The sequence below is a fragment of the Astatotilapia calliptera genome, chromosome 7, assembly GCF_900246225.1.
Source record: "Astatotilapia calliptera chromosome 7, fAstCal1.2, whole genome shotgun sequence".
Lineage (NCBI taxonomy): Eukaryota > Metazoa > Chordata > Actinopteri > Cichliformes > Cichlidae > Astatotilapia > Astatotilapia calliptera.
In genome coordinates, this window is record NC_039308.1 from 39,977,354 (window position 1) to 40,004,458 (window position 27,105).

The window sequence follows — 27,105 nt, forward strand, 5'->3', positions numbered from 1 at the left end:
ACTTAGCTGTTAGGCAGCAATTTCGTGCAAAGCTCAAATTCAGAGACTTAGCAGGAGCTCTAAGTGCACATCTGAGCAACGATTTTATTATAAAATCATATCTTTAAAAAAATTGTTGTGTGGAGCCACAGACATTTCAGTTACCTTACAGCAGACGTGGATAGCTTTCAATCAAAATAAGTTACTGTTTTACACAGCACTGTCTTGTGCTTAGGTCACAGTCTGTGCTCCAAAATAGTGCAACTTTAGGAGATTCACCTCTGCTAAAAGTTACTTTCAGTATTTAGGACAGCTGATTAGATTAGCTAGAAATGTTGGCCCATTAAAGTACTCTGTAACTGAAGTAAATAGATGAATATCTTGAGTGTTTCAGTTTGATATAAAATACTGATAACATCCAACTTTAGCTGCAGTTTCCAAAAATACTGACTCGATGAATTGCTAACAGGTTGAAGCTTTATAATTTAAAAGTAATAACTTCCCCACAACTGCCAGATGTTGTACATCTTATTTCTTGATACAAATGGCATCCATATGTTTAAGTGTGTGTGTGTGTGTGTGTGTGTGTGTGTGTGTGTGTGTGTGTGTGTGTGTGTGTGTGTGTGTGTGTGTGTGTGTGTGTGTGTGTGTGCAGATGAATGTATGATTACATTCTGTTGATGAGAGTCATTTTTACTCTGTTTCCATCTGGGGACCAAAATAATGTCCCCACAAGGTAAACTATTTATTTCATGGTCACATCTTGTTCTTATGGTGATGCTAATGTGATCTTTCTTTCCCCCAATTTGGTAATGACTGCTCGGGTTAATTACAGAGGATGTCTAAGTTATTACTGTCCTTAAAAAACCTCACACTGGTAGTAGGTTTGTGTGGTCCCAAATAAATTATTACATAGAATGGGAAGATTCAATGATCAAGACTTCAGTGACTAAAAGAAAACACAAAGACGAATTTATAAAGGTTTCTATTGTTTGACGAGTACACTCAATTATTTAAGCAACCAAATGATATAAGAATGATTCAAGTTTCCGTAGTAACATTAAACAGACCTCTGTGTTTCTGTCACTTTCAGACCCTGCCTGTGTTTCCCTGGGGGTTCTGTAATAAGTAACATTATCTTTGTTTGCGTTCCATGTGCAAGCAGATGATTCAGAGAGCGACTTTGTAAACTTTAAAGAACAGTGTTAGCACACCATCTAGTGGGGAAATGTGCAGCATACACAGTGTGACAGAATCTCTTTGTAATCATTGGGGATTTCTAAATCGGTGTAATCATCAACATTATTAGTTTACCTTAAACTGTAATATTAAGGCTGAACTCCACAGTCCCACAGTTACAAGCAGAGTCCTTCCCTCTCTGTTACCGGGTTTTTTGCCCACTAAAGAAATTAGTCCTCTGTGTACATGAAAAAAACACAAATATGTTCTCAAATATGTTCTTTTAATACAACTTAATATTTACTGGCTTCTGCAAATATAAAGCAAATATCCATCCATCCATGTTCTGCCACTTATCATCTCTGCTCATGCTGTTGCAGAGGCAATAGTATGAGCAGAGATGCCCAGCAAGCTACCTCCAGCTCTTCTTGGGGGAGAGAGAGGTTTTGCCAGGTAAGCTGAGAGACACGAGGTCCCCTGTGTCTCCCATCTGGATATACTGTACCTGAAACAGTAGTCCTGATGCCCAAACTCTGTCAGCTGGTTCCTTTCACTGTGGATGAGCAGCAGTTCTACTCTGGGCCATGCTATGTGATAACTAGCCAAATGTGATGAGAACCAGGACCCCAAAACCCTTTCCCAGATGAGGATGCCAGGAATCCCACCCTCCACTCAGGCCCGGGGAAGATGATGGTTATGTCGACCATGGGACTCGGCTGGATTCTGCCCCAATGAATTACTCCTATTGGGGTCTAGTCCTTTGTGGGTCAAGGTGGAGACCTTGGTGGTGTGGTTGCTGAAAAGAGCCTCAGATATACTCACTCTACAGCATTAAAAACTTTAATATGCTATTGATCCCCAGAAACAGTATGTATTATTTGAATGAGTAGTAAAAATATTGCAAATATCATATAATTTAAAAGTTATGTAGAGTACGTTTGCAAATTGATAGTGAATTAGTTCACTCTGAGTTGAAACCTTTTTTGGAATTAACCACTGAACTAAGCAGTGGCTTGGAGCTTCCTCTTTCACAGTCAGTACAGCAAACTTCGACGGAGCATCAATCAAAACCGAACCGACGTGGGAACCACCCATCCCGTGACGTCACTGGGCTCTGACAAGCTGGTGGTGCCGGAAGAAAAGATGGCGGATCATGAGGAGCAGCTATCCGACGAGGAAAAGGTAAGATGCCGATTTAATTCTAGGTTAAACCTCACAGCGTGAAACGGTAACATCCAAAATCTGAGTTGCATATGGTCCTGGCTCTCGGTGCATCCTGGCGTCGACCGGCATTATGAAATTTGGGGAAAACCCAGGCCTCAGCACAACCTCTGCTGCTTCTGCTCTTATTTTTAGCTCAACTTCCGCTCATTTGCGAATTTCAAACGGAGGCTCCTTGTACGGTCCTGACTCAAAATAGGAACCGTGAACGTCTTATACACTCACCTATGCTCACCACCCGTTCTCTTTTCACCCGGTGGACATGCCATTTCACTCACGGGTCTCTGCTTACTTGTGTTATGGAAGTTTTCATGCACCATGGATCCGCTAGCTAGGTTAGTTAGGGTAGCATAGCCGCAGCCTGCTAACAGACAGCCAGACTTACTAACACGCCCTTTCGCCTGTTGGGTGCCCCTTTTATGTCTTTAGAAGTTAAAATATTGGAAGCGGTAGAGTGCCGGGTCATTTTATGAAGAGCAAACTGTAAAATCAGCAACCGTATGCTATAGTCTAGCTAGTTTGATAACTCTCGCCCCTCTAAGAAGTAGCAGAGAAAGGTGAGGGAACTACGAGATCCCCTGAAGGATATGCTAGAAATTAAAAACTGCTTTTATATTCTGTCCTGTCGTTTGAAAGTCTGTTTCTACCGCTGTGAAAGCCTCATAGCAACCAGTGTTGTTTCTAAAACTGTAGCAGAAAACTGACTCATAATTTAAGCAGGATTTACACCAGTGACGCCCATGCAAGAGTGCTGCAGGTTTTTCTCATTTCCTTATAAGAGGACATGCATAGCTGACAGGACGTGTGCCTCAGCTAAGGGGTTTGCACGAATCCTTGTTGGACTGCTAAATGCATTTTTTCGTCGCTATATTCATTATAGGCTTTGTTAACAAAGCCAGCAGTTAGCGACGAGCAAATTAATATGGCAACTTTTATGCAGGGTATTTATTAATTAATTGTCAGCCTTATAATTTATTTATTATATTGTAAGGTATTAAACTATAAAAGTTTGCAAATGTTTATTGTAAACATTTAAAATGTATTTAACATTGTTTCTAGTGTTTATTTACTTGCCGGACTTCACGATTTAAATGCATAAATGCCTCAGCAATGAATAGATAGTACGAAGAAGCCATAGTTGGAGGTTAACATACAGAACGGTGTATATAAATGTGTAACTGGTAACCTGTGTTAAGGCTCTCCTCATAAACATGTAGTTCTTCCCATTAACCTTGTTAATATCGCAGTTAGCCATTAAAAATAAATCTTTAATAACTCTTCTGTTTCCATCCTGTGAGTTACGTAACACACTGTTCAGAGTAAGAACAGAAGAAGGGTTTGTTTCATTTTGCCCTGTTCCACATCGCCCTGTTCCACATCAAACTATAAAAGTTTCCAGAGTTCTTTTTAGCAATTTAGCAGCTGCATTTGTATAAATGTGTTACACTTTACAACTCACAAGCATCTGCCATTAACCAAGCTTCGAATTTATAAGTGACTGTATGGTTTTGTTTTGTTTTTCTTTTTCTTTGGCCATGTACTACATTACATTTCAGGACCACCCGAAATGTTTTTTTTTTTTTTTTCAGGTGTGTTCACACAACATGAAGCTGTGGTAAACTCATTGACAGCATTGGATTTTGGTTTTGCGAAGAGGATGGGAGCTCCTTTAATCTTGTAACCACACTGGTTTTGACAATTGTTAAGCCACTTTCATACTTTGACCAGACAGTTTGATTTTTGCAGAGCTGAAAGAATGATGATTGGCTTCATGCCAGGCTGACTGGTAGTGACACCAGACACGAAACCAGTGTTATGCAGTGTTTACCTGGGGGGAAATTGCTCATTTCCTTCTCCGAATACAAGTGGTATGAGGCCAAGATGCATTATGCATCTATTCATGGTGGGTGCGTTCCATTAAAATCGTAGTGTACTTTAAAGGGCCGTCTCCGGTGCATTCGCTCCGAGCAGTCAGCCATCTGCTCTGGGCCCTTAGCCCTGTTTTGTAAAACACTGAGGGGAAAAAAACTTGAGGGAGGAAATGAACATTTTCTTCTGCTTGACACAGTGACAGTGGGGAATAGTTTCTATAATTTATGATTTAGTGTGTATATCCCTTTTACTGTCCAGTCATGATTTGTTGAATAAAAGCAACTCATCCACGTGAGTGTTGGTGACCTGCCAGAAACTCTAACAGTGAGTAAAAGTGACAACCAATGGTACTTTCCAAACTCTTAAGTGAGAAATCTCCCTATTTGCTTTTGTGGGACTCCGCACTTACTCTGATGTGATGTTAGTGAGATGACTGTTTTAAGTTGTGGTGGAAGGAGTTGCAGTATTATTTTTGATAGGTCTGGAACTTTGTCATATACAGTAAAGAATTTGGAGTTTTGCTCTGGGAAAATACTTGTTAAATGTCTCCCTGGAGATTGAAGAATTTCTGTCCTGCTTGTGTTGTGGCCGTTAGCCTCATTTTGGTATTCATAAAAAAGAAAAAGGAAAAAAGCTGGAGCTCCCTGTTTGAAAATTAATAAAGAGACTCTGCCATTTGTAAATGATTTAACAGCAAGAAGAGTCATCTCTTCCACAGTTACCAAGCACTGCTGTGAGACTTCTTGAGTCATTTGGGCACCAGCCTGCAAGCTTCCTGATATCAGTACAGAAAGAACACACAGTATTACAGGAAACTGTTGTTGCACAATCTGTTAGCAGTCAGTTCTGTTGCCTGAGTTTAAGTGTCTGGGTGTCTTAAGTGTTAAAAAAAAAGCAGTCAACTCTATGATCAGTCAACTTTATGGTTTTGCTTATTGCTCAACACAACATCCTCACTCAACCCCTGGCTAGTAAATCAGACTTCTATCAGTACAGGAAAAAAGCTCATTTAATTACTTTCATATAGTGCTTAATCTTTAATAACAGTATGAATTATTAGCAGGTTTATTTTTCAAATTAATAGTTTGAATTAACAAAACAATTGGTGACTGAAGCTTTACATGTTAGACTCCTTTGTGCATGCGGTAGGTTTTGCTGTTATAAAGTTGTTGCTATAAACACTGGTTTCAAAAGAAAAGATAAGAAAAAAAATTAGTTATCATGTTTTTTTTCTCAAGTGATTTGTGCTGTTGGGGACCCATGTGGCCAGCCAATCAAGTTGTTCGACATATTATTATTTTTATTTTTTAACAGCAGTTAGGATGACGATCTAGTACACAGTAAATTAATTCACAGGCCAGCCAACCCGTTTACCTAATAACATGTACTTACCTTGACTTTGTCGTAGGACTATGGTAAATGGAAAAGATATTTGTAAGAGTAGTCTGACTTTCGGTGCTTTGGTTCCTGTTTCAAGAAAGAGAATTAAGCTGTATAATCGGCTGTGACAAACTTCACAGCTGAGGCAGTACTGTCGAATGCCATTTATATAGGGTTGCAAAGTTTTTATTATATTTTGTTCATTGACCCTTTTTTGTTCAATTAGTAGTCCAAGATATTCAGTTTCTATTAAAATATGATAATGGAAAGCAGATCAGTACACTTGAGAAGCTGGGACCAGCTGAATTTTTGGGGGTTAGAGTTGAGGAGTAACTGGAAGTATTAATCGGATACAATCACTCAATAGTTGAAAGCATCACATGGTAGTTTCAGCATTTTTGAGTTTCGGTATTTAGTTCTTCCTCTTGTAAGTTGGGAAGAAATAGCTTTATACACTGTGAAAATAGCTGTTGGTGTTTTTTTTTTTTTTTTTTGTTTGTTTTTTTTTTTGAGGTTTACAAGTGTTTCAGTTGTCAGCAAGTACACATGACGCACCCGTGCTGGTGAGCAAAAGCAAACAAAGAAGCTAAGCAAATGTTATAGTTCCCCCTTTTGCCCACTAAAGGGACACAGCACTCCTTGAAGCAGAATGATGATCCAGACTGATGGGAGCCATAGAGGATGAATAACAATGCAGATTTATGTTTTGATGGTGATGCGACCATAAATGTGAAAGGAGCACCACAAAAATCGAATGAAACATTTTAAAGCAGAATTAGTTTCGATTTTGTGTAACAAGAGAACTGGACTGTCATGGCTGATAAATGGTAAAGTTAGGTAAAGTTAACATGTTTAATTGTCAGGGAAGACAGAAAAAGGATAGTTGCTTGATTCCTACCTGGGGCATCAGTGTAAATGATCCATGTTGTGACGGTGCAGAAAGCCATTATGGTTAAAATTATGCACCAAATCCTGTGTATAGGATAAAGCCTGTTGTGATTTTTTTTTTTTTTTTTGGGGGGGGGGGCATTTGTCTGGCTGGATCTCAATAAAGATTAGAATGGCAGAAAAAACTGTGTCAGAAAATATTTAGATATTACAGTAATTTACATTTTACAATAAATTACAGAGAACAAGATGCTTGCAGAGTTCTTCCTCTTCTGGGAGATGCATTACTCAGATTTTCTCTTGAGATCACAGTAACTCATTTGGGGTTTTTTTGTTGTTGTTGTTGTTTGTTTGTTCTTTTGTTTTTCCAAACTTGAGTAAAAAGAGCTATAAAGAAACCTTAAATAAGGTCATTATCATCAATAAACTAAGAGTGAAAATAAATCACCCTTCATTTCATTTGAAAGTCCCAACAGTCCCAGATGTGTCCCTGAGCTTGGCTTTGAACAGCTGTCTTAGACCATGGGGAATACATAACTAACGGCCAGAACTTGGTGGTTTTTCCATTTTTAACAGACAAATTCAGGAGTCCTGTCTGTATGTGGCTGTAGCAGAATGAATGTGGAGATGTGGAAAGAGAACTCATGTATAGTTGTGTGGCTTCACATTTATACCGTTGTCTCACATCAAACTGGTTAAGGCAGCTATACAGAAAGGAGTAGCTTTACCCTGGTAGGTCTGCTGTCTGGAAGTTGTAATGCAAGCTGCTGGTACTAAATGTGTCACATAGTTGGCTACTTGGAGTAAAATGATCCTATTCCTGTTGTGAGCAAAGGTGACATAATCTGCAGTAGACAAAGCTGCCTATTCACTATTAGTACAGTTAAAGGTTTACTCGCTAACTGCGACCAGAAGTTTGCTTCTTGCCATAGTATTCAGCATATGTACAGTGGGGCAAAAAAGTATTTAGTCAGCCACCGATTGTGCAAGTTCCCCCACCTAAAATGATGACAGAGGTCAGTAATTTGCACCAGAGGTACACTTCAACTGTGAGAGACAGAATGTGAAAAAAAAAATCCATGAATCCACATGGTAGGATTTGTAAAGAATTTATTCGTAAATCAGGGTGGAAAATAAGTATTTGGTCAATAACAAAAATACAACTCAATACTTTGTAACATAACCTTTGTTGGCAATAACAGAGGTCAAACGTTTACTATAGGTCTTTACCAGGTTTGCACACACAGTAGCTGGTATTTTGGCCCATTCCTCCATGCAGATCTTCTCGAGAGCAGTGATGTTTTGGGGCTGTCGCCGAGCAACACGGACTTTCAACTCCCGCCACAGATTTTCTATGGGGTTGAGGTCTGGAGACTGGCTAGGCCACTCCAGGACTTTCAAATGCTTCTTACGGAGCCACTCCTTTGTTGCCCGGGCGGTGTGTTTTGGATCATTGTCATGTTGGAAGACCCAGCCTCGTTTCATCTTCAAAGTTCTCACTGATGGAAGGAGGTTTTGGCTCAAAATCTCACGATACATGGCCCCATTCATTCTGTCCTTAACACGGATCAGTCGTCCTGTCCCCTTGGCAGAAAAACAGCCCCATAGCATGATGTTTCCACCCCCATGCTTCACAGTAGGTATGGTGTTCTTGGGATGCAACTCAGTATTCTCCTTCCTCCAAACACGACGAGTTGAGTTTATACCAAAAAGTTCTACTTTGGTTTCATCTGACCACATGACATTCTCCCAATCCTCTGCTGTATCATCCATGTGCTCTCTGGCAAACTTCAGACGGGCCTGGACATGCACTGGCTTCAGCAGCGGAACACGTCTGGCACTGCGGGATTTGATTCCCTGCCGTTGTAGTGTGTTACTGATGGTGACCTTTGTTACTTTGGTCCCAGCTCTCTGCAGGTCATTCACCAGGTCCCCCCGTGTGGTTCTGGGATCTTTGCTCACCGTTCTCATGATCATTTTGACCCCACGGGATGAGATCTTGCGTGGAGCCCCAGATCGAGGGAGATTATCAGTGGTCTTGTATGTCTTCCATTTTCTGATGATTGCTCCCACAGTTGATTTTTTCACACCAAGCTGCTTGCCTATTGTAGATTCACTCTTCCCAGTCTGGTGCAGGTCTACAATACTTTTCCTGGTGTCCTTCGAAAGCTCTTTGGTCTTGGCCATGGCGGAGTTTGGAGTCTGACTGTTTGAGGCTGTGGACAGGTGTCTTTTATACAGATGATGAGTTCAAACAGGTGCCATTCATACAGGTAACGAGTGGGGGACAGAAAAGCTTCTTACAGAAGACGTTACAGGTCTGTGAGAGCCAGAGATTTTCCTTGTTTGAGTTGACCAAATACTTATTTTCCACCCTAATTTACGAATAAATTCTTTACAAATCCTACCATGTGAATTCATGGATTTTTTTTTTTTTTCACATTCTGTCTCTCACAGTTGAAGTGTACCTCTGGTGCAAATTACTGACCTCTGTCATCATTTTAGGTGGGGGAACTTGCACAATCGGTGGCTGACTAAATACTTTTTTGCCCCACTGTATTTTTTTTATAAAGGAAAGAAAAAAGAAAAAAAGTGAGGGTGTAGATGCCTTTAATGATGTACACTTTTAGTTTGCCATCAGGGTTGCAATTTTCTAGCACAGGTGATGGATGAAGTCCAAAGAAATGCTGTGAAAGGCACCAGTGGGAAGAAAGGAAAACTTTCACATTCATTAGTGGAGATAAAAAAATGATTTCATTGTTTTCAAATTTAATGGATTAAGAGTTAACTAAGATTTTTTTAAAACTGCATTTCTTGTAATGCAATGAATGTGAATGAATGAAAGTCAGTAGTGTAACCCTGAACAAAAGGACTAGAGCAGGTGACAGATATGAAAAAGAGAGCACATAGTTCATAATTCACATACATCATAATTACTTTAAAAAGTCATAATCTCTTGCCTGTCTGCCTCTGATAGTATTTATCTCCATCATCACAGATGTTAGGTCTTGTTGGTTCAGCCTAATCTTGTGTCGACCAGCCACCACCTTCTTATTTTGATCAGCAGTGGGACATTTCTGTTTAGCCTGCGGCTACCTGACAGTCTTCCTCATCTTTCTTGCATCCTGCTGTGTTCTCATTATCCATAAATTTTGATCATCCAGGCCCCCAGCATTTGCCCCTGACAGATTGGGTTGTCTGTTCTGTAGCATTTAAAGCGCCACAGATTTCTTTTCCTTTTAAATCTGGGATATTGAAATGGCTGCATGCCAAGTAAGGGAATCAAATTCACGGACACTGTAGAGCTTAAAAAAGGCATTGGTAAATATATTGCCACAGTTTATTCCTGCTTTTCTATGTTATTGTCATTAGTTTAATGCATCTGGAATTGCGTGATAATGATTAGGACAAGTGTGGTTTCAATGTTAGTGGGTGTCATTTGGGATTAAAGAAAAGGCTCTTACTAAGAGGGTGCAGGATGAGAGTGTCTGTTGTAAAAAAGCGGGGTTGTTGGGTGGTATTATGAGGATGAATATACAGTGAGCAAGTTGAAAGAAAGGACACCAGCTGGTGTCTGGACCAAGAGAGTACAAAGACACAAGAATCCCACACCACAGGGGGTGCCTGTGCTCCTCATTCTTTGTGTGTATGAGAAGCTCCAGTATTATTGTTCCAGCTTTTTGGTTAGCTTGTGCCTGTACAACAGCTTCTCATGCTGCACCCTCTAAGAGCCATTAGAAAGATAAGTGATAAAACTGTTAAGGAGTATTTTAAAAAGCCCTTTTTTGCACTGAAAAAAAGTTTGGGTTGTAATCAGACTGTGATCCAATCATGCTGCTTTTTTCTTTTAACTGCAGTAAGCATTAAAAAGTTGGATATGAATTAGAAAGTGATTTATCCTAAGCTGTGGAGATATGTAATAATAGGGATGCACTGATCCAACATTTATTTAACTCAAAAAGATGGAACGGGTATCTGTGGTAATGGGCTGATCTATTTATTTTCAGTTCTGTGTTGTTTGAGTTTATGTCACCATGCAGCAGCTAGTGGTTTAGCTAATGTAGCACAGAGTTGGGTCAAAGCAGAGCGACCGCATTTGTATTTCACACCTCTTACACTAACAGTTTTTTTTTCTTTTTTAATGCTTGCATAAGTATTTCACTTAATCAGAAACTGTTGTGAAATGCATTGATATGACTTAAGCTCAGAGTAGATGGTGCTTTGGCTTTTCCCTCTACTTGGAAACTCATTTATTTTAACTTATTGTGTCTGGTCACAGACATTAAATAGGGTACAATCTACAAGAACCTTGGTTCAGGTGCAACTGTGAATGACAACAGTTTGCAGTATGACTGTCACTGGTGCAAAGAAATTAGATAAACAACACCCATATACTTTATCAATTATTTTATTTATCTTGTGTCTGTCACTTATTATTCTACTAATAAATCATTACATTTATATTATTAGACATATTTAATAGGGGTGCAACGATATTCGTATCGATATTGAACCGTTCGATACAGTGCTTTCGGTTCGGTACGCATATGTATCGAACAATACAACATTTGTAATTTATTTTATCAACTTTCCTTCTGACGAAGCTGTCTGTGTTGAGCGCTCAGTGAATCTGCGTTCGACTACTCCGCCTAGGCTGCACTGTCGAGCGCAGATCCACTGAGCGCTCAACACAGACAGCATCGTCAGAAGGAAGAGCGCAGGGCAAGCTAGCAAGACAGAAGTTAAGCTCTCCTTGCAAGATGGACCTCCCCCACTCTCATTGAGATCTGGCGTTTGGAATTATTTTGGTTTTCATGTGACGTATGACCCTGAAGGTAAGCGAGTCATGGACTAAAGTAAAACAGTATGTTGGATGTGCCACGCAATGCTTAATTACATGGGTGGGAACTAGTGTGTTAGCGCAGTTAGCTCGTTAACGTGTTGGCCGTCTAGCCCCATGCACGGGGCGATCGGCGGTAGCTCGTTAACGGAGATTTGCCGTGTTGTGGCGTTAAGGTCATTTCAACGAGATTAACCTGAAAGCACTAGTGGGAACACAACGAATATGACTGCACATTTACGCCGACATCATCCTAGTGCAAAGACAAAAACAACAAGCATGCTACTAACTTTAGCCGAGTCATTTAGACAGCTGTTAGCACATGATTCTCCTTATGCTGCTGAGAATATAGCCCAGAAGAAGCGGATAGTATAGCTTTTATTTTGGAAAGAGACATTTCTCTGTAATAAACTCTCTTTTCCAAAGATGAGTGATTCCTCAATCAGATACAGGGCTCACAAAATCGCTAGCCCGACGTCCTGGGGCTAGCGATTTTTTTCAGACGGGCTACCCTGCCCGTCGGGCTATTGTAGGAAGGAAAAATATATGTCAATGCTTTTGCATTCTTTCAGAAATGTAGCTGGGTAATTATGTCATTGGCATCGGTGAGCCACTGTCAATATGTGACATATTGAAGTCGCGTTTGAATTTGCGCTTGTTTTTTTGCTTTCACTTTGCAATCGTGCGAACTGTGTATAGAGAGCGACAGCACTGATCTGTGAGTGATGATAATTTGTGCACCAATTCCTCTGACATCGTCTTATTAATCGTTAGCTTACTATGCAAACATGACAAGTGAAATCTCCCGCAGCAAGCTTAAACATGTGAGAGGTTGATCGCGCAGAGAATCGCTGAGCTTATGTGAGTCCGTGTGTAAAAGCAGCAGTATATATATTTTAGTTCTGCTGAGCCAAATAAGACAGGTCAGGGTGAAGAAGTGACAGCCAAAGAAAAGCTTACCACAAAACGGAGAAGTTATGACAAATGAGACTATAAGGCAAAAAGAAAGTGCAGCTTTATGGTTTCATGGACAAAAGAATTTCTGTGGCTGCAATATGACGAGCTAAATAACCAGGGGTGCACATAAGTGGTCCGCAGGTGCGCATTCGCTGTCAAAATAAAAAACGCGCACAAGGGTTAGGGTTAAATTTAAAAACTGTACTTTTGAGTTAAAATATATATTTATAATTTTAATAAATGACAAATTAAAAAGGCATGAACATTTTTTTGTATCGAAAAAATATCGAACCGTGACACCAAAGTATCGAACCGAACCGAACCGTGAATTTTGTGTATCGTTGCACCCCTAATATTTAATTGCTATATTTTATTTTACAATAAAATAAGGAAACCAGCATTTAAGTTGAGCCTGACGTGACTTGGTATAAGCAGAATACCCCAAGCCAAGATATGCACAAGGTATACAATAAATTAGCATGAATTCAACTAGTTGCACAGCAGTGTATCAGAGTTCATGCACTAATGCCTGGGAGTTGTTAATATAATTCCCTGTAGAGATTTTTTTTTACTTGAGTGCTGCCCATTGTGGCACAGTAGCAGTCAGTGCTCAATGATGAAAATAGGTCTCAGAGCCCTAAAGTGTCCCAGCATATCTGTGCCCCGGTGTAACGCACTGAGAGAACACTTAACATTGCGTCTACAACAAAATTTTATTGTTGACGCAATGTTAAGTGTAAGGTAATTACAATACGTAATTACCTCGATCAAAGAGCAGGGCTCTAGACTAACTTTTTGCCATGGGCGTACCGGTATGCCTAACTTTTTAAAGTTAGGCGCACACAAATTTTATAATAATTTATATAATATAATATAATGTGTTTTTCTGGATACACTGTGCTTTTTCAGCATTCAAAGATTGATGACACCGTGTCAGAGCACTGGCTATGAATTTCAGAAGGATCAGGCCTTAACTTAACAGAAAAGTTAGCAATAGTTCTTTTCCTATTACTATTACTTCCTATTACTACATCCACCTCTGTCGTGCCTAGGCTGCTCACTAGGGCTGGGTATCATCACTGATTTCTATAATCCATTCGATTCTGGTTTTCAAAGTCCCGATTCGATTCAACTTAGCCTCAGTCAGAAATATTATAATTCTGATCATTTATCAGTACTGACTTCATCAGAATTGTGAACATCACAGCAGGTGCCTTTGTGTGAAAGTAACTGAGAATAAAACACAGAAAAACATGAAGGAGATTTTCCTGGTCTGGCTTTTTATAGCAGATAACCTTAAAAATATTCTACAATGTTCTGCATATAAAGTTTAAATTTCTTCAGTATTGAACAACAGAAAAAATAGGCTTTCTTGTCCGAGGTCATTTAAGTGAAAAAAAGAAAAGAAAAAGACAGCAGCCGACAGCGCTGTAAACAACGGTAGACTGGTGGGTAATAAGTGAATGAATAATACAGAAAACAGAGATTGGAGACGGGAAACTGTTCTTGAAGTATAGAGAGAGAGAGAGCTAGCTGTGCATGAAGTGTGATTTTAATAGTCGTGGAAGCAAAACAGCAAAATTCATGACGACATTGATCAAATGTGAAGCGCAGTTTGCTGCTTCTTTTGCTGCTGGCTCGGCGAATTTTGGTTGGAGAGAGACAAAACCTGCAGCTCAGAATCAGCGCAAAAAGACGTAATCACAGCGGACCCGACGCAGAATCGCCGAGCTCCGACAGCGTGTCCGTCTACGGGCCGCCCGAGAAAGACAAAGTTGATTCTGATGCGTCGGTCCACTCTGTGTTTACGTCTTTGTGTGGAGTCCGTGTACCTGCTCTCATTTGCTGTTTGGTTGTTGTTGAAATGGTTTTGTGAGCTTTAATCTGAGAATCTGGCGTTTCTGGCCAAACACAGTTATATTTAAAAGTCGATTCAGGATTTAACGAATTGATATCGCTTTATTCAAGCTACTCACCTCCCACTTCCACCTGCACTTTCAACTGGACCACGGCCAATCAGAGAGGTCCCGCCCCTTACTATCTCTGATTGGTTTAGTCCACGATAGGGGCATAATGTGTGTCTGTTGTTGACCAAAGGGAAGGTTGCAGATTTTTTTTTTGCTACCCGAACAGTTGGTCGCACAGGTGCAACCAAATTTTTTTTTTTTAGTCGCACCACTGAAAAATTTGGTCGCAAATGCGACCAAATTGGTCGCACTCTAGAGCCCTGAAGAGGTTATGTTTGTGGTACTGTTTGTTTGATTTCAGAAGCAGAATCAGTTTCAAGTTTGGTATGTAGTAGAGTTGGGCATTTCAAGCAAAAGTAGTAGTCAACATTTACTGGGAACTATGCAATGGTTCTTTGAAGATCACCCACCATGCTAAACTGCTCTTAAATGATTGTGATCTGTCATGGTACTTGGTAAATGACTCATAAATAGATCCTTATTGCTTGTCTGAACAAAATGTATCCATGTCAACGTTTTCCCCCCACCCAAATAAACCCAAAAGGCCAGCACTGAGCTTGAAAAATTCTCTTAGTGACCATACCAGAGCCTTGCATGCTATGCATGTTTGATGATGCTCTGCTACATGCGCTGCAGGCAGTGTTGCTCGGGTGGTGGAGACTCAGTGCAATAGTAAATCAAGTTTGAGGTACTCGGAGGAAGAAAGAGGTGATGTAACAAGCTTTTAAAAGTCAATACCTTTACTTGTAAACTAATAGAGCGTCTCCATTCTCCTGCTAGTGAATCATTTTAAACCACAGTATTCTCCCTTGGTCTTAGACTTTCATCTCCATTTCCTTAAAATGTGGTTTTTAGCATGATTTAATTGTAAAACCATCCCCATCCCTCTCACTAGCTGTAGGTGCTTCACAGTTAATTGTGTTAAGTTCACACAGTAAGATTCAATTATCTGCAATCAGTGTTACTTGAAGTACTGTTTCAGCTGTTGAGTGCTTGGAAATCTGTTTTTATAGTAAATATTCAAATAGTTTTCTATTCAGGTGTGTGTGTGTGTGTGTGTGTGTGTGTGTGTGTGTGTGTGTGTGTGTGTGTGTGTGTGTGTGTGTGTGTGTGTGTGTGTGTGTGTGTGTGTGTGTGTGTGTGTGTGTGTGTGTGTGTGTGTTCCCTGCTTCTTGTCAGTGGCGTACTGGGAAGCCCACTGGCCCCCGTGTGTCACCATGAATAACACATTCACAAAGATTTATGGATATTACCGTATCACATTACAGTAAAACTGCAAGACACCACATGAAAATAATGTAGAATAACAATTTTTCTGACACTGAGATGGTATATCTAATGTCCAGCTGTAATTACAGCTCCTGCTGAACTTAAGCACTATTAATAGACTTTATTGAAACCAGATCAGGCTGAAAGGAGTTCAGTTTGATGTCAGATATTTGAACTAGTTAATGTGCTTACAGATTGTCTTTGGTAGTAATTAATATGTGTGTGTGTGTGTGTGTGTGTGTGTGTGTGTGTGTGTGTGTGTGTGTGCTTTTTCATTATTAATCTGTGAATATAGTCGTACTTCCAGCAGTGCAGATCAAAAATCCACCCTAAACACATTTACTACTCAAAATTGGGTCAATTCTGATTTAACTACAGGAGAAGTGTCCAGTAGCTAAAATTATAAGTGCCCAGTCAGCAACATGACAGCTCTTTTAATTAAGTTCCCTAAAATATTTTGGAAACCCCACAAACGCGTCCAGCTCAGCTCTAATTCCAGCTTTAAAGAAACCCAACTCATCCCCCTCCAAACCTTGTAGCGCAAATGATTCTGTCTCGAGGTAAAACACCTGTTGGTCTTGAATAACAAGCAATTTTTGCCTTATATGCATTGCTGATCCTATGACATCTCAGCAGTTGACTGGATTTGTACTTTAATGGATGAATAATTAGCTTAACTGACTGGTATTTCTGTTGCTGATTAGCAAGGGCAGCAACAAATAAACATCCAGTTTAACTAATCGCACGCATATCCAGTGCTTACATGTTTCACCCTGTAAGTGCTCCTGTTTTAGATGACAGTGACTGCATTTTAATACAATTAAGAACATGGATATGTGATGGCTTTGTTTTTCTACTTAGCTGATATAACTAGACTAAATAACATGTAAACCTGGTTCTTAGAAAAAGTGTGTGTGTGTGTGTGTGTGTGTGTGTGTGTGTGTGTGTGTGTGTGTGTGTGTGTGTGTGTGTGTGTGTGTGTGTGATGCAGTCTGTTTACACTGCCGTCCAGTGTAATGAGGGAAACCCAATGCAAATTAGTCTTCCCGCAGGGATTTCAAGTCATAAACACACACAAACAGTTTTCGGCCATCTGTTTAGCAAAGACTGTGTTTATCTGTTATGTGCTCAAATGCACATGAATTTTTTTGTTGTTTAATGTAACTGGGTCATGATGATCTCATGACAGATTAGACTAATGCAGATAAACTTTGATCTCAGCATAACAGAGAGACACACGTTGTTTCCCAAGTGCCTTCCTTTCTCTGAGCATTGCTCATTAGCAAAAATCAATCTGCTGCTCTCTGTGAGTGCCTAGCAGTAGTGTATATACACTCACTAATAAGAACCCATAGGACCCACACGTGCACACACATTCTCTCTCATATGCACACTTTCTCTGATATACCAGCTTGTGAGATGAGAGGGAACCTGGCTGAGTTGCCGTCCCCTGCCAATGATAGAGTGAGGTAGAAATGTATAGGGGTAGGGCAAGAGACCGTGTGTGTAGTAGTGCTCAGCACATTTTTATTTCCTTATATGGTTGTAAAGCAAGCAAGAGAGGGAGGGGCTGTCAGCTGGCTGTCAGTTTGACATGTGACCTGGAAACAGGAAGTGCTGTGGTATAGCAGAAGAAGAGAAGTATAGGAGGTTAAAAAAAAAAAAGACTGTTCGATGCTGCTCAGATATTCTGGAGACTGAAATGTCAGAAAAACCTCACTCCACCCTCCAAACCAGTGAGACAGTCATGTTACACCCTCTGTTGGTGGCACTGTGTACACATGTTTACACTGTGAATTTGAGCTAAATATGAATGTCACATTTTAGCCCCTATTTAAAATGCAGGCAACACGCTGATATTTCTGCTGTTTATATCAGACCACTGACATGTAACCTCTGCCTTCTATCTTTGGTTTTAGGTGCGCATAGCGGCTAACTTTGTCATCCACGCCCCACCAGGAGAATTTAATGAAGTTTTCAATGGTGAGCTTTCTGTTCTTGTTCCTCTGTATATTCTTTCATAAGATTAACAATGATTACATTGCTCAGAACTTGTAGTTTAATGCAATGTATGAGTCTGCAATCACCAAACATAAATACATAAAAGTGTATTTGAATAGCTTGACTTATGTATAAAGAGACTGTCTGCAGCAAATTCTGTTTTGTTACAGTTTCCAGTAACTCTGTATTGACAAAAACTATTGTTAAATGTAAAAGTGAGGGAAATGAAAACATGAAAGGCAAACAGTGAAAATGTGATATAAATAATTATATGGGTAATGTTTACATTTTTTATCATCCGTGTCTTTTGTTGAAGAGATATTAACTTCAACTTGTGTTAGAACCTAGATGTACTTTGGTATTATACCATTTTGCACCATCAGATGGTGTAATGAGTCACCTTTATTTAAGTGGCCAAATCATTGAGCGTATATTCTCATTCTCTGGCCCCCTGGAAAAAGCAAGCGCCTCTTGAGGAATTGTGGTTAGCTGGGAAAAATATCAAAAATGTCAGCGGTGCTGACATTTTTAAAATACTGCCTGGTGTAAATACAAAAAAAATCTGAATACTTTGTCAGTCCTAGAGGAAATGATTTGGTCACAGGTGCTCCAAGACCGTAAAGCAGCCTTTGGTACATGGTTTAAAGCCGTGCCAACTATGTTCTAAGTAAACAATTAGAGACTTGTTTTAGTAAGTTTTTATTTTTAGTCTGACAGCTTTTGTCAACATCAGAGCCAGGAGGCATCAATGAAGTGTGAACTGCTCAGGAGTTACAGAATGCTGTATTTGTGTTTCTGTTGTGTATGCCCTAACCCTTTTACATACAGTATAGCTGGCTACATTGAAATAAATAGTACAAAAGGGAGTCTATACATGGCCACCCGTTCAACCATCATTGGAGAGCAAGTCATGTACACACCATTAATGTACATTACAGTACTGTGTCAGTGCAGCACTGTTTTGTGTCTTTGTGTAGGTTTCTCACACTAAAATAGTTTTGGTTTCAGTTAATACAGAGGACCTAAAATAGAATCCATTATTTGGATTTTATGGCCACCAGGAAATTAAATTGAGACTGTGATGTTTTGCTCAAAATGTGTCTCGCCCTGCAGCACCAGAGTTGACACCACACTGTCACAGTAGTGCCCCTCGAGACAGTGTGTATGTGTGTCTTGGCTTTGTTAACGACTCATCCTGGCCCGGTACATGTCGTCACCTCAGAGGAACGCCTTTGGGGTTGTCTGTTTACCGCTTATCACAGCCTGTCAGCCACACACACTCATATGCACACACTAAAAACAGTCCCCTGTTGCAACTTTTCCCCCTTTCATCTCTATGTGATTATAGCCTTTTCCACTGAGCTAATTTACCATGTCTGCTTCACTCCCCTGGCATAGATGCTGCAAACACTGACTGCTGGCAGCTGTGACTTTAGTGTTTGTGTGCGTGTCATGGAGATGATCTGCTGTTCCTGTATTCTTTCCTCTTCTGCCACCATTAATAATAATAATATGACAATTTTTCCTCTTAGATGTGCGATTGCTGCTCAACAATGACAATCTGCTCAGGGAAGGTGCAGCGCAGTAAGTCTTCCCTTGTGCTATTTCCACAATTAAAAAATTTCAGATGTTAGACGGAAAATACAGATTTGCATTGCAACAACTGAAGATGAAAGAGGAATACAACTTGAGATTCACAGACCAGACTAGTTTTAGTTGCTTAGGTTTTTACACCTGACCATTTCTCCCCTGTCCAACACGTTAACAGCAAGAAGAAACCATTCAGTTTACATCTAAGAGTTCTAGACCTGGACATGCTGAATAGTTACAAGTTAATCAACATATATTAAGATTGAAAAGTTTTAATAACCAGCAAGGCGGGACTCCTGTGTTTGCGATCTAACTAACTTGGTATCTCTCTCCGTAGTGCATTTGCACAGTACAACTTGGACCAGTTTACCCCCGTGAAAATCGAGGGCTACGAAGAACAGGTGAGCTCATGCTTTGCTTTTTGACCCTGAGGTTATGGTAGCAATACAGAAGCTAAAGAACAGGACTTTTATTACTTTTGGCATTAGTCACTTTATAGCTCCAACGCACAGTTAGATACTGCTATAGTTGATGCACATCAGAAGAATGAGTGACTCAGTTCATAAACTTTTTCCATGTGGACCAGGCAGTCACAAGTGTGACGTTCCTGTAATGTAAAAGCACAGTTTTATAGAGATCTGTTTCTTTAGCTCATCCAGCCAAGACTATCATCAGAAATAAAAAAGTGACACTTTTCTTGGACTTCAGGGTTAGAAGAGAGATGGTAGCCTCCAAATATATTATGGTTTAAGTGATGCAAAACATAGTATAATTGTATCATTGGCATTAAAAGAGACAAATAAAATTGGATGAAAGATCAAACAAGTCTGAATCTTCTCCTTTAGTTCCTGCAAAACAGGATCACATAGCCACTTTTATTTAAATGTCACTGTTTGCTTGCTGTGCATTTGTGTGAAGGTTGAACACTGCTGAATGAATGTGGCTGTGTTGGCTTTAGTAATGATTGCACTGTCTTATGTAAAGATGTCATCATGTCCCTCTGTTCCCATATGCTGGGCTGAAATTCCCCTGTCTGGTGCCCAGCTAACTGAGCTAAGTGTTGAGGTGAAAGGCAGAAGATGGAAAGTTCAGGCTGATGCCTGTGGTTCCTATTGTTCTCCGTCCTCCTCTTTTCATCCTTTTGTTTCCTCTTCATCTCTCCTGTCTCCTTAGATAATTTACCACAGCTCTACTTCTTTATTGTGCTGTTCTCTTTCCATACATGTTCTTGTCGGATTATTTATTAATTTTTCTTTCTTACATGTTTTACTTATTTTTCCAGTGCTCTTTCATTTTCTATTTCTTGGCCTTCCCACAGCTCTCTTTCTCATTCCTTTACCCCCCCCCGCTTTATATTTCAGGTCTTAATCACAGAGCATGGTGATCTTGGGAATGGCAGGGTCTTGGACCCCAAGAATAAGATCTCCTTCAAGTTTGACCACCTGAGGAAGGAGGCCAGTGACCCACGGCCCCATGATGTTGACAGCTCCCTGGAAGGCTGGAGGAGTGCCTTGGACTCTGCTGTCAGGGCCTATGTCAAGGAGCACTATCCGAGCGGTGTCTGCACCGTATGTTCAAGCCTGAACTGCTCACCTCAGAAAGTTCATTTTTTCATTGTGTGTTTAAAGCTATTAGTTTATGAAAACATCAAGCAAGAGGGAGTTCTCCCACAGGATCTGACTCTGGAGTTCAAAACACACGTTACAACTATTACACATTGCTCTAAACTTAACAGCAGAGGCTTGTGTGTAATATAGATGACTGATAATTGGGACTGAAGCTCACTGTTCTCTGGTGTTTTCCTACAGGCTTATAAAAACAGATACATTTAAAAGTCACACACAATTCAACAGAACTGCTCAGAATACAAACATAAACCAGAGCTTTTAGGACCAAAATCTCTTGCCTTTGCATAGTGATCCTCTTCATTCGGAGATCTGTTTTCTATTAAATTAGAACTTTAGTGGCCTTCATTTTGTTTCCACTTGCATTTCAAGATTAATATTTTGTTTTATACATTCGTTTAACCCTTGGGGATTGGAACAGGAAGGGTATCTATTTATTTTTATTTTTTAATCCCTTGCAACAAATTAGCAGCTAAAAGTAGCCTAATGTTATTAGTGATCAAATACAACATGTACAGTCAAATTTAATCAGTTTCAAGCAGGAAGCAGTAGCAGGCCAGTATTTAGATAAGCCTGTCTTTTACTTTGCAAAACAGCTGTTGTCCTACTTATTAAATGTGTTGTGTATATATGACATCCTCTAAGTACCATGACAGGGTCAGGTATATAATTTAAGTTTTGACTATAAAACCACCGTGTGGTGTCAATTCTGCACACGTTGAGCAGTGAAAGTGGCCTTGAGTTGCATGTGAAATCTGAAAGTGTCTTTTTTGTCTTTTGACTTCAGATTTATGCGAAAACCATTGATGGACATCAAACTATCATCGTGTGCATTGAGTGCCATCAGTTTCAACCAAAAAACTTCTGGTATGTGTAAAACAGTCAAAACATTAGTGTGATATTTTCCCTCCCTTATATTTTCTGATATTTCTTGTGTCTCCTCCCTTTCTGCTTTCAGATGAATCTTTTTTTCCAATACTAGTATTTAGGCAGATGATTTTTAACCTTAACAACAACTACATGTTAAATACAATAAAACCATTGAAATCCTCAAATGTTTCTTGAAGTGTTTAAGGACATTGCAGTAATTGGCACATAACTCTGGACTGTTAGACTCTGTTGATTTTGATCAGGTTAATCTAATTGGATAAGAACTGCACCAATCCTCTTTGCTGCTGGGTCTTATTGGTCTTATAAGTGTTGGGTGTAGTAATCCCAAAACTACTGTACGTGACTGCTGTAATGGTTTGAAAGTGAAATAAATTTTATTTATTTATTTTTTGATTTGCAAATCACAGTGAAAAGGATCAAAACTTTCACATGGAGATTTTGTATCTAATGAAAAAGACATATTAGAACTTAATGATTCAAAAATTTGTCAAAATCTGTAAATATCATTTTTCACTCTTCTGTAATGCTTGCACCCCCACACTAAAATAGAAGTGCGTTTTATTGAAAAATTGGACACTGCGATTTTCACCCTGCAAAGGGTCACCCAGTTGGCCGAATTGGATGGGAGGTCGGTTCTGACCTCAAGACCGCATATTTGATCAGAGCACTTTGTAATAAGCCAGAACTTCAATGTAGTATGCAAATTTTAGTCAAATGAAGAAAATTGGCAGTAGAGTGTCCAAACTAATTTCCATGTCTGTTCACTACATATTAGGAGATGGTTCACTGACGTAAATAGCTGTTGGTCCATCATTAGTAATGCTTTTACTGACATAACACAGAGCAACTCTGTGAACAAGATGTAACACGTTACATCTTTATGGATCTTAACAAAACTCTTCTATGTCATCTTAACTCAAGAAACTCTTACATTGCTTTAAATGAAGGCGCACATTAACTGGTTTTTAAATGTGATGCTATACTTCATACTGTGAATACCTTTCTTACTATCTGTATTGCCACTGTTGTTGACCAAAAACACAAAGTCATATACCTTTTCTGTTTATTTTTCAGTATAGGCGATGACAGTTGAGCCAATGTACTGGACAGTTAGCTGAGTCAAGTAAAAGTGACTGAAGTGTGTTTATCTTTCCTTCTCGTTGTTTAGGAATGGACGCTGGAGGTCAGAATGGAAATTTACCATCTCCCCCTCCACCACCCAAGTGGCAGGAATCATGAAAATCCAGGTATGTTATCTGAACAACAATCTTTGACGTAAAACGGACACACTGTGTTGTGTTATGCATGTCAGCACGCATACTCAAACTCACGTTTACTGACAACATTTGCATGTAGACTTTAATCAAATTCAGTTTCTTTTTTCTTCCTTTGTCATCTTTCTTTCTTTTTTCTCTTTTTTTTTTACCGTGTTTTGTTTATTTATCACAAAGTTCAGTTAATTTCTGTTGCACCCTTGTCTACTTTTTCCCATAAGCTCAGTACTAAAATTTTGTGTTCTTGGTTTTTGTTGTCGTTTCCTTCACTCCCCCCCCCCTTTTTTTGGGGGGGGGAGTGGTTTGTTAGACCTCTTGAGATTTGTTTGTTGGCACACAGCTCTTTGATTTTTTTTTTTTTACAGCTCCAATCATTTCATGGCACAGAAGAAATTTTGGTTAGAAATACACTATATATTTCCATATGTATTTCTAGGTTCATTACTATGAGGATGGAAATGTCCAGCTGGTGAGCCACAAAGAGGTTCAGGAGTCCATGTCAATTTCTGTGAGTATTTCTGTGAAGTCCAAGCAGAAGCTGCAACGATCATTCCCCATACTTTTACATTTGTATGTATTTAGGGTGATTACTTGTAATTTTATGTTAGTAATTAAGTTTTGACCTGGTACCAGCTACCAGGGGAGGTTTTCTGCTCTGTAGTTGCAGTGTAGGTTTTAAAGTTTCTTTTTTGTTGGATGCCTTGTCCTCTCCCCTCTTCAAAAGAATGTCATGTTTTCAGAATGAGGCTGCAACTGCAAAGGAGTTTGTTAAGATCATGGAGGCTGCAGAGAATGACTATCAGGTATGTCAGGAGATTTCGTTGAACCTGAACTTTCACCTTAGATCAGAAGTCCTCACAAATGATGGAAACATTTTACAGTTATGACTCCAGCACTTACTGCCACACTAAAATCTTTTGTTGTTTGGCTTTAGTTTTGTGTGATAATCTGTTACTTTTAGTTGTGAGGAGTTTGTGTTACTCAATTCAGGAGATAATGAAAACATTTTACACGTTCGCAAACTCGCAGCACAGGAAGTCAAGTTTTAGAGTGACAATGAATAGAAAGCTGAGTCACTTGGATGAAGCTGGACATTTTTTAGAGAAAGCTGGACTTTCACAACAAGGCCTGGAGAAAACTCTGACATACCCTAATGTGGTTATAAAACTCCATTTTCCTACACCACACAGACTTCTTCAGACCTGGGGAAAATTTAGATTTATTTGAGTATTTTTTTTTTTTTTTTAAATCCAGTCCCCTCTCTGTCTTCATCCTTATTTCATTCCTTGTAGACGGCCATCAACGAGAATTACCAGACCATGTCGGACACTACCTTCAAAGCCTTACGCCGCCAGCTTCCTGTGACACGTACCAAGATCGACTGGAACAAGATCTTGAGCTACAAGATCGGCAAAGAGATGCAGAATGCTTAAAAACCGCAAAGATAACAGTCAGATCCCCACTCCCCGCCCCCAGCCCCTCCATCCCCATCCAAAAAAATGTTGCATGACTGGATAGTTGTATCGTCTTTGTACAAACAATTAGAGAAAACGGGGGCAAAGAAAGGTTTGGTCTCACAGACGTCACATTGGATGACTGTTTTGATTTTATACAGACACTCTCCTGTATACTGAATTTGTGATCGTATTTGGTAAAATCTATCTTGAGGAAACTTTGCGAGTCATAGGACACAGGGTGGACACTTGTTTGCATAAACACCCTTATGAAATAAAATATCATGTGTGCAGTAAGTATTGCATCAGTGAGACCACACCTTTTTGTTTGGAAAATCTGTTAGAATTTGCAATAATGGTGAAAACAAATTCATTTCTGGGAGAATTTTTGTCTGCATTTACAGAGGAAGTCAGTTACTATGGCTGAAACGAACAACTCCCCACCCCACACCCCTCGTGCCCCCACCACCACCCAAAAAAAAGAAGTTTTGTGTTCATTGACTGATATATTTGGCACAAGCAGCCACCACTGTCAGCCACTCAATGTTCTTGTTCTCTCATTCTGGTACTTCCCCCTCACCCTTTGTCCTGTGTGTGCGCTCTCCAGCTTGCAGCACTCCTGGCTACCTTTTGACTTGATATCGTCTGAACTCTCACTCAGTGCAGGGAGTTCTGTGACCACTTAACAAGCTTAATTAACAAGTCATCAGTCGCAAAAGTAATTTGCATAATGTCCAATTTACAATAAAATTTAAAAAAAAAGTATCACTTTCTCCTCCAGTGCTTATTTTTATTAAAAACAGAACCTGACTGTATTATATAACAAGGCACATTGTAATATATACCTGTATGAAACATCCTGTCTGTCAGTTTGGTGATTTGTTTCCATGAGATTAATTGTAATTCAGTCACAATTATGTTGCATTAAATGACAAATTTTCTATTTACTGACTCAGTCATAATTTCTGATGCTATTTATTGTGACATAAATGGGGAAGAAAATTATAATATTGGGGTAAAACAGATAAACAACCACACATGTGCATCACTGATTTAACTTAAGGACAGATTTTTAATATGCAATTAATTGTTGTTTTTTTTCCATATTCCATCAGTCTGCTGCCATTAAAGATTAAAATCTTTACATCACAAGTGATCTACAAAAGAAAACTGAATTGGTACTTGGTGCCCAATTTTTGTTTTACATTTCATTTGAAGATTTGGGACCCACTCCAAGGAAATTTTGAACTTTAGACATTTAATTTATGGCAGTTTTTTATACCTTTTCTGCATCCATTTATGATGGAAATGTTTTTATCCATATACAGAAAAACAAAAATTGGGCACCAAGTACCAATTCAGTTTTCTTTTGTAGATCACTTGTGATGTAAAGATTTTAATCTTTAATGGCAGCAGACTGATGGAATATGGAAAAAAACCCCAAAAAACCAGACTTACTGATTAATTGCATATTAAAAATCTGTCCTTAAGTTAAATCAGTGATGCACATGTGTGGTTGTTTTTACCCCAATATTAAAATTTTGCCTTTTTATTATTTTAGACAAAACAGGAATAATAAAGAAAAAAAATGTTGCACCGAAATTTGGCAGCAGGCAGAGATCCCAATATGGCTGTGGGGAATAACAGCTGCATGTGCAGTATGAGGAATTTTTCCAATTAGATTTGACGGCTGACAGACTGCTGATTTTATTCCTAAGGCAGGGTGGTTGATAAGTGTATAACAGGTTAAAACTACAAACAAGGTGTCATGAAGCAAAGTGTTATGATACATAATAGTTTTTTATTTGTTTTTTACACTGGGAAAATAAATGACAAATTGTTATGACTATAAAAATCACAGGAATGATTCATATTGAGCTTAAATCTTTCCAAAAAAGTGTTTGCTGGCTATATTTATTTAAAAACTCGAAATCGCCAACATACAGGATTTATTCAACGGTGTTTTCTGCAGCTCGCTGTAGGTGAATCAGCGACACCTTGAGGCCGCTGGGGCTAACTGTCCAGGTTAGCGAGCCGGTGGCTAACTGGTAACTGTTAGCTTTAAGGTTAGCCTTCCAGCCCCGTTTGCAGACACGTCCACACATACACAGTGTCTGCTGCTGGATACTCAGACACATGCTGGACTGCTGGCAGGAGAAATGCTAGCTACGAAGAGGTCTTTCACCAGTTTCTTTACATACGCAAATTGAGGTAAGATGTCTCACATGATCCCTGTCAACGCTGTCATCCACAACGCTTCCACTTCTCTCTTTTTTTTTCTTTCTAAAGTTTTTGCCAACGTTAGCCAGCAGCTCTTGTTAGCAGTTAGCTAGCAGGTTGAGTTAGTGGCTACGACTCACTGAGCCCAGTTTAAATGGAAGCGCTCACACGCGTGACTGATGTTTAATGCACAGGGGAGAGTGAACAGGATGCTCCCGAGCTGCCGTGGAATGAGTTTGTCCTGGCAAGCGGCATAAGGCGGGGAGCAGTGTATTGCTTTTAATGGTCTCCATCATGAGTCAGTGTTAACGGTGATTCCAGAGTTCAGAGCGACCGTTTGCCAAGTTTCCTCTTCCTTTAACTTCAGGAGTCGCCTCTGTCAGGGATGCTCTTGAAGCGAACTTTGTGTTGCTTTTGTTTTGTTTGTTTGTTTGTTTTTAAGAAATGTTAAGCTTAGTCTTGCGGACCTGAGGTGTTCACCTCTGCTGGGCACTCGCA

General features: G+C 39.6%; 2 protein-coding genes across 3 annotated transcripts in view; both read left to right on the forward strand.

Moving 5' to 3' along the window:
- The first annotated feature begins 702 nt into the window (after positions 1 to 702).
- Positions 703 to 25,334, forward strand: LOC113024932 (F-actin-capping protein subunit alpha-2). The gene is made up of 11 exons (XM_026172236.1): positions 703 to 715; positions 2,165 to 2,340; positions 17,472 to 17,535; positions 19,086 to 19,137; positions 19,481 to 19,544; positions 20,505 to 20,711; positions 21,556 to 21,635; positions 22,828 to 22,906; positions 23,370 to 23,441; positions 23,674 to 23,736; positions 24,226 to 25,334. The coding sequence occupies exons 1-11, from the start codon at positions 703 to 705 to the stop codon at positions 24,364 to 24,366; spliced, it is 1,011 nt and encodes a 336-aa protein (XP_026028021.1). The 3' UTR covers positions 24,367 to 25,334.
- Positions 25,335 to 26,354: 1,020 nt separating this feature from the next.
- Positions 26,355 to 27,105, forward strand: part of LOC113026206 (suppressor of tumorigenicity 7 protein homolog) — a 59,497-nt gene continuing 58,746 nt past the window's right edge. For both annotated transcript variants that reach the window (XM_026174714.1, XM_026174716.1), the window contains exon 1: positions 26,355 to 26,598. The gene's annotated coding sequence lies outside the window, so the exon portion shown is untranslated. The remainder of the gene's footprint in view (positions 26,599 to 27,105) is intronic.